The sequence below is a fragment of the Gekko japonicus genome, unplaced genomic scaffold, assembly GCF_001447785.1.
Source record: "Gekko japonicus isolate JY-2015 unplaced genomic scaffold, Gekko_japonicus_V1.1 scaffold2892, whole genome shotgun sequence".
Taxonomy (NCBI): Eukaryota; Metazoa; Chordata; class Lepidosauria; order Squamata; family Gekkonidae; genus Gekko; species Gekko japonicus.
Genome location: NW_015171589.1, coordinates 93,548 through 102,068, shown reverse-complemented (window position 1 = coordinate 102,068; position 8,521 = coordinate 93,548). Strand labels below are relative to the sequence as shown.

At 48.5% G+C, this 8,521-nt stretch overlaps 1 protein-coding gene across 1 annotated transcript in view; it reads right to left on the bottom strand.

Moving 5' to 3' along the window:
- The window catches only part of LOC107117702 (polyphosphoinositide phosphatase-like), an 81,381-nt gene that overhangs the window by 22,703 nt on the left and 50,157 nt on the right, over positions 1-8,521 (bottom strand). The window contains exon 3 of the mRNA XM_015419859.1: positions 574-660. Within this exon, the coding sequence (XP_015275345.1) occupies positions 574-660 (87 nt within the window). The remainder of the gene's footprint in view (positions 1-573; positions 661-8,521) is intronic.

Sequence of the window (8,521 nt, the reverse complement as noted above, 5' to 3'; positions counted from 1 at the left end):
GGGGAGCGCTGAGGCCCGGCGGCTTGGCCGCGTGGGCCTTGCGCTGAAGCTGGGGGCGGGGGGGAGCACCAAGGCCCGGCGGCCAGAAGCCGCGCGGGCCTCGCGCTCAAGCTGGGGCCTCCCCCGCCCGCGAGTATCGCGGGTCCACCTCTTGTTATATATATTTCTTAAAATTTGTAAGCCACCTTGGTGGTCCTTATGAGGGCAGAAAAGCAGGGTATAATTTTTGTAAAATAAAATAAGAAATAAATATTTATGCACATCACATTCCCTAGTCATAACAGAAACTAACATTTGTGCAAATGGTTCAAGGGTACTGTTTTCCTGTGGAGAATTAGAATTTATGGATGTATGTTTCTTAATACAAGTAACTTTTTAAAAAATATCACTGTTGGTTTTACCAACTGTTCCAAAGTACCTTACATATTGAAATTTGTGCTTAAAATTATGGGTTCTAAGTTGAATATACAAATACCACTATGAATCACTATTAACAAGAGAGACAAGGACACAGGGACTAATGCTGAAAGAGACAATGGACAGAAAAATAACAAAAGAAGGAACAGTACTTACAAATTTATAACCCCATCTAAGTGTTTAGAACACAGCTGTTGATGAGTCTTGTCTTGCTTGTGTTGACTCTGCCCCAACTGAACAAATCTGTGAACAGAAGTCAAAAGTCACCATGAGAAAAGAACTTTCTGAAATAATATTGAAATAATGAAAATGACATGTCTCTTGCAGGCTTTGTAAGAGTCATGCGGTTTTAAGTGAGGGACATCAGGTTCCTTAAAGGGCAGCTGGAACATATACCACACTTTCCCTGAAACCAATAGTCTGAGTCACTAATGCAGGAGTTTGAACTAATTCTTAAAAACAGCTATTTCAGTGTAGCACTCATTGAGGCCCTCCAATGGTTTCTCTTCCTATGAGCCTCTGATATGAAATATCTGCTGGATCAGATTAAAGGTCCATCTAGTCCAGCATCCTGCTCACCACAATTGCCAACTAGATGGTCCTGGGAAGCCCACAAGCAGAGCACAAAGGCACAAAAGCACAGCCCTCTCTTGATGTTGCATGCCAGGAACTAGCATTCAGTGGCATACTGCCTCTGAATATTTATCTCTCCATGAATTTGTCTGACGTCCCATTAAAGCCATCTCAGCCAGTGCCCATCACCACCCTTACAAAAGAACAGGTGTCTTTATAGCATATGTAATAGCCCTGTCAGGTCTGCATTCTTCCTTATATTCCCAGTTATGTTTGATAAATGCTACTCAAGATAGACAGGTTGCTTACCTGTAACTGGTGATCTTCGAGTGGTCATCTGTGCATTCACACCCTTGGGATATCCAGCGCCTGCACTGACCCTCTTCGGTACCGTTAGAAAGCAAAAGGGATTTTCGCGCCCATTCCCTGGTCACGTGCCGGGCTCCACTGCGCATGACCAAGGAGGGGCACGCAGATCCTGCCAGTTCCTTCTGACCGCCGCCCAACAGCCTAAAAAGAATAAGATGAAGGGCCGAGGGCAGAGGGGAAGGAGGGCGGGTGGTGTGAATGCACAGATGACCACTTGAAGATCACCAGTTACAGGTAAGCAACCTCTCTATCTTCTTCGTGGTCTCTGTGCATCACACCCTTGGGAGACTAGCAAGCAGTAAACGCTTACCTGGAGGAGGGGCCAAGGCCCTACATCTGCGCTGTCTGCAACACCGCTCGACCCACTGCCGTGCGCCGGCTGAACCATACATCAAGAGCATAGTGTTTCACAAAGGTGAAAGGAGTAGCCCATGTTGCGGCGTTACAGATATCTTCCAGTGACGCACCTTGCAGGAAAGCCATAGACGCTGCCACTGCCCACGTGGAATGAGCTCGAAGCTGTCCAGGGAGCGGCTTTTGTGCCAGCGTATAACAAAGTTTAATGGTCTCCACAATCCATTTAGAGAGGCGCTGCGAAGACAGCTTCTTCCCCTGGGAAGGTAGACTGTGAGCGATGAACAGCGCCGGAGACTTACGGAAAGACTTAGTTCTGCCCAAATAAAATAAGAGCGCCCTCTTAACATCCAGACAATGCAATCTGCGTTTTTCCTCATTGGAAGGGGACGGAAAAAAACGTAGGGAGAATGATGTCAGTACACAAAACTCTGACACAACTTTAGGCAGAAAAGAAATGTCCAAAGCCAACGAAACTCTGTGTGGGGAAAAACTCAGATAAGGAGCGTCACAGCGGAGCGCAGACAATTCACTCACTCTACGAGCAGAGGTGATGGCAACTAAAAATGCTGTCTTCAATGATAACAACTTTAAACTACAGGTGGCCAAAGGTTCAAAGGGCCAACCAGTCAATTTGGTGAGAACTAAAGCCAGGTCCCACGCCAGAGTAGGTTCACGACAAGGGGGGTAAAGTTGGATGAGGCCCTTGCAAAACTGCTTTGTCTGTGAGTGAGAAAAAACTGAAAACCCATCTATAAGCGGGTGGTGAGCTGACACCGCGGCTAGGTAGACTTTAGCAGAGGAAAAGCTAAGTCCCATGTCCAGCCTGGACAAATTAAAACCAAAAATTGACCTCAAATCCGATGGAGGAAGAGGCAGTCGGAGGGATGCCAAACAATCCAGAAATTTTGACCACTTCCCATCATATGAAGCTCTAGTGGAGGGTTTTCGAGAGTTGACAAGGACGTTATCTACCCTGTCACTGATTACGGAAAGAGTATGTTCCAAATTGTTAATCTGAGACTCAGAGGATCGTGGTGTAGAATCTGCCTCTACTGGGCAAGAAGAAGATCCGTCACCCAAGGGAAGTGGAGGAAGGAGCCCTTGGATAGATGTAGTACCAGAGGAAACCAGTGCTGACGGGGCCACCACGGGGTCACCAGGAGACAACGGGGTTTGTCCTGCTGGATCTTGATGAGGACCTGATGAATGAGCAGGAGAGGTGGGAAGAGAAACATGAAATGAGGTGTCCAAGATACCAGAAGGCCGTCCCCCAGGGACAGAGGGTTGATCCCTGCTCTTGAGCAAAACAGAGGGCATTTTGCATTGTCGCAAGTCGCGAAAACATCTATTTGTGGATGACCCCAGCGGTCAAAAATTGGCAAAAGGTACTTCCAATTGAGTTCCCATTCGTGTTCCGTCGCTCCCCCTCTGCTCAAGAAGGATGTTCAGGAGTCCCGGCAAATGGGCAGCCGGGAGAACCGAATTCCACTTGAGGCAATCTTCCCAGATGCTTGAGGCTAACCGGCAAAGCGCTCTGGATACCGTGCCCCCTTGACGATTGACATCGTAATGGTATTGTCCGTAAAAATCATGACCACTTCCCCGCTACTGTACGACGGAACGTCCGGAGGGCATATTGTACTGCCAGAAGCTCCAAGTAGTTGATATGGCGATTCGCGAACTGAGGTTCCCATTGCGCCCCTACACACATCCCGTTCAAGTGAGCACCCCATCCCCACAGTGAGGCATCCGTGGTGATCGATACTGTTGCAGCGGGAATTTGGAATTGGGCCCTTGCAAACAGATTGTCCTCGGACAGCCACCATTGAAGAGAGTGAAGGATGGGAGGAGGAACCATCATAGGCAGGTCTTGGGGATGTCTCTGAGGTTTGAATTTCCTGAGGAACCAAAGTTGTAGCAGGCGCATGCGAAGTCGGGCACATGTTAGGACCGAAGTAGTGGCCACCATGAGCCCAAGCAAACGTTGGATATGAACAGCTGTGGTCTGGTTCGATTGGAACAGAATCTGAATTGCGTGACGAAGTGATTCTGCTCTCTGAAGAGGCAGGTAAGCCCGTGTGTCCACGGAGTCGATGATGCCCCCAATGAACTGTACTTGGGTTGCAGGTTGAAGCATAGATTTTTGAAGATTCACTAGGACTCCCAGAGAAGCAAGGGTCGACAAAGTGAGATCAATATGGCGAAGGAGTGTATCCTTTGAATCTGCCACCAGTAGCCAGTCGTCTATGTACGGGAACACTTGTACTCCTTTGAGACGGAGATGTGCTACTATGACGACCCTGGAGGCCGTAGAAAGCTTTGAACTGGTAATGTGCCTCCCCAATAGTGAATCTGAGAAGGCACCTGTGCGAAGGGTGGATCGAAACATGGAAATACGCATCCTTCAAGTCCAGGTTGACCATCCAAGCTCCCGGTGACAGGAGTGGAAGAATGTTCTGAAGAGTGGTCATTCGAAATTTTTTGTAGACGATAAACTGGTTCAGAAACCTGAGGTCCATGATAGGATGGAGGCCGCCGTCCTTCTTCAGAACCGTGAAATACCGGGAGTAAAATCCTTGATGTTGATTGGAAGCTGGAACAGGTTCTATGGCAACGGTGAGAGATTGAACTTCTCGAAGGAGGACGGAAGATGAAGGTGTCTGAACAAAATGGGAGAAAGGAGGGACTTGAAGAAACTCAATTAGGTAACCGAATTCGATGACTAAGAGCACCCATTTGTCTGAGGTGATGTTTCACCAGGCATCGAAGAACGGAGCGAGACGAGTAACTAGATAGGGAAGGGAGTCAAAGACCCTGCTTAGGATTCTTAGGGGTTTTGTGCTTAGATTGCGCAGAGTGCGAGAATCTTGGTTTGTTCCCAAAAGAACGAGACTGGGAGTGAGGTGGTCTCTGCCACTGTTGTTCGGTGGGAGATTTTGAAGATGACGGCCTGTGCGACCATGACTGCCGAGGCCACTGCTTGGGCTTGCTGTATTTCGGTGATGGAGAAATCCCAAGGCTACGAGATGTCTTAATACTTTTATCCAATTCTTGGAGCACGGAATCCGTGGTCGAACAGAATAAGCTGACAACCTCAAAAGGGAGATCTTCCACAGTGGACCGAGTGTCAAAAGGAAGGGATGAAGAATGGAGCCACGCATGCCTGCATAATGCAACTGAAGTTGTAAGAGTCTTGGCTGCCGACTCCAAAGTGTGCTTTGCAGCACTAATCTGATGCCTGGCAAGCATCATCCCTTCATTCTGAATTCCTTTAGCTTGGGAACAGTATTCTCTAGGAAGGTGAGCTAAAAACTCTGACATGTGTTTCCAGAGGTTGAATTGGTAGTGTCCCATGCACACAGCATAACTGGAGGTTTTAACGCCCAATGCTTCCGCAGTATAAGATTTCCTTCCCATGGAATCGATCTTTTTTTCCTCCTTATCTGAAGGAGTAGAGCGGCTCGATTTTCCCTTGGTGGAAGAGTTGACCACAAGCGAATTCGGTTTGGGGCGAGTAAACAGAAATTCTACTCCTGTTTCTTGGATCTTGTACATGTGATTCAGTCGTTTGATGGACACCGGTATTGAGGAAGGGTGATCCCATGATTCTTTCGTGGTTCTTAACATCACCTTGGTCATGGGTAGTGCCACGGAGGATGACGTGCCAGATTGCATAATATCAAAAACATTGTCATCTACCACCTGGGGCACCAAGGCGGGGGTCATGGAGAGGTCCAACGCCATCCGTTGGATAAGGTCACCATACAACTTGCCATCCTCTGAAGGCGAAATGGGGAGATTGGCCTCAACATCCAGAGGAGGGGATGGAAAGTCAGCATCGTCTCCTTGAGTGGAGAGTTCGTCTGAACTAGAGGAATCTTCTGATGGCTCTGAGAAGGAAACAGGCGGTAACGGTACTGATGGAGCTATATTGGTTGGTACTGATGGGATCGGTGGCGGAGGCAATGCTGGACGCTTAGGCGTCGGCCTCGAAGCCTTTGGCCCCGATGCTGGTTCTCGGTATTGGGAGATTCTGGACGACACCGACTGACGATCCCAATCCATCGGAGGGAGAGGTGGAAGGGGAGGTGCCCATTGCATCGGTGGCGGATACGGATAGTTGCCATAAAGGTATCGCCACTGGCGCTGATCCCAAGTCAATGGAGACGAAGGTTGTGGTTGGTGCCGATCCTTGGTGCTGTGCGACGGTGAGCACGGAAGCGACTGACGGTCGAGGTCGATATCTGACAATGGTGTCGGTTGAGTGAGATCCACGTCTGGATCGGAGTCGACAGGCCGGCTGTGTCCAAAAGGGCTTGCAGCTGGAGCACGACCTTGACTAGCAGACACAGCAGAAGCAACTTTAGGAGGCTGAATCTTCGAGCCCTTCTTATGTTTCTTGTGCTTAGCTTTCGTGTCTGTCCCTTGCTTCCGGATCTTGGAAGGTATGGGAATATTGGACCCCTGCTTCTGGATCTTGGAAGGTACGGGGATATCGGCCCTGTGGGTCTGTATCGAACGTTTCAGCGCCGATACATCAATGCTGTCAGTCGACGTCGAAGTTCCCGATGCGGAGATAGGAATGTCAGATACTTGCGTGGACATCGAGGCATGCCCAGACGTCTCCAGAGGAGAAGTAGATGGTGGGGAAAGAGCCTTCTCCATGAATGCCATGTGCAGTCAAGCAGCTCTATTCTTTAGAGTTTGTTTCGAAAACTTGTGGCAATGAGGACACGATTGAACACGGTGTGATTCCCCGAGGCACAGTAAACAGCGAGAGTGTCCATCAGAGGGGGAGATTTTAAGTCCACAGGACTCACACCGTTTAAAGAAGCCCCATAGGCCGGCGAATAGGGAAACTTTTTTCTCAAAGAAGTTGAACCCGATAGAAAAATAAAAGAAAAAGCTAACGCAAAGAAATAACTAGGCCAAAGCCAATTACTTTACCGACCAAAGCAAGGCGTCCTACCAGCGCGGCGGTCAGGAAAGAACTGGCGGGATCTACGTGCCCCTCCTTGGTCATGCGCAGTGAAGCCCGGCACGTGACCAGGGAATGGGCGCGAAAACCCCTTTTGCTTTCTAACGGCACCGAAGAGGGTTAGCGCAGGCGCTGGATATCCCAAGGGTGTGATGCACAGAGACCACAAAGAAGATCTATAGATCAGAGGAGTAGAGTAAGGAAGGGAAAAAAGTATAACAAAGGAAGGCCCATCACCACCAAAAATTCAGTAACATTAGTGTAGAGGCACAAGGTGAACACAGACATTTACCATAGCATGCATATAACTATTTGGTAAATGAATCATCTGTAGTGTCCTGCCAAGTGCTAAGGAGAATTTATTACTCTTCTTCCCAAGATTCTCAACTCATTTACTTTAATGGGAGAGATTTAATAACACTGTTAACTCTCCCTGGATGATTTCGCACAACCCTCTGTTTTCTCCGGTGCATCTCGTTAATTTCACACCATTTGTCCCGCAGCCGGCTTTTGACTCGGAGTTTCCACCGATTTGCTCCGCATCAGCATGATCCTTAAATGCCAGGATTTTACTGTTGCCTCGCAGCGAATGTAGCCCTCCTCCCTTCCCCCCTCCCCACTTTTTCCACGCCCATTAGCCCACCCTACCCCCCGTTTCCCTCTTTTTTAAAAAAATGGTGTCGTTATATCGACCTATTGTAGCATGCTGCCCACACTGCACGGCATTTCATGGCAGTTTTCTATGGTGGAATGTGCTTTCCAGCTGTGGTCTTGTGAACAAAAATTCTACTATGTGAGCTACTGGCATTAAAGCCGGCAAACCAGCTTTGTGGCCAAATGAGGTGTAACTAGATTGCTGAGTTTTGGGGTGAAGTAAACAGGAGGATAGCCAGCACAGTCACACTATCATCCTAAGGGGATATTTTCTAATTGTTGTGAGCAAGCAATTCAGCTACTGCATTACTTGGTTTGCTCTGTGTTGGATCCCCAGGCATTCTAAATAACTCCACGTTTGATTCAAAGCAAGGTTTATTTCAAAGCGATGGTTCAGACAGGAACAAGGACATTGTTAGGAATGACTACCAATACACAGGTATAGCATAATAAAGGGATTTGAACCATGTTGGGCCAATGAGGCCAGTTCCCGCTGGCGGGAATAGAACTCGTAAACGCGCGCCTATTCCATGGGAACGTAACAGTTCAGTACCATCAACACAGGTTCAGTTCACAGGGTAGATAACCATAACAAGCTGAGCGAAGCTCCGACTCCCACCACCAGCTGCATGACCTTGGCCAGTTCCGCAAAAGACAGAGAAGCATAATGAAGCTACAGAAACCCAAGGGGGGGGGAGAGCACAAGACATGAGCTAGCTGACATACTGCCCCCTCTAAAATACACATTATCCACCCCCTCCCGGATTCGGCGGGAGACCTCCCGGTTTGCCCGGGAACTTTTTGTGAAACTCTCTGAGCATGTAAGGGGCCCGAATATCCCCTTCTTCCACCCATTCTTGGTGCTGGGGTCCGAAGTCTACCCACTGGCAGTTCAACATCCACAGCAACATCATTTATTATTCGACGTACCCTGAAAGGACCAATGAATTTCCAGCTAAGTTTTCTACAAGGACGCAAAAGTTTGATATTTTTTGTAGAGACATAGACAAAATCACCAGGCTTGAGGTCCCAACCCTCCACCCTCCCTCGATCAGCCTGAGTTTTGTATGCCTGCTTGGCAGCATTCAAAGTACTACATAACAATGGCCAAGCCTCCTGTAAAGACTTACACCACAAGCCTGCATCCGTAGGCTGCAGAGGAGTACCCCCCCC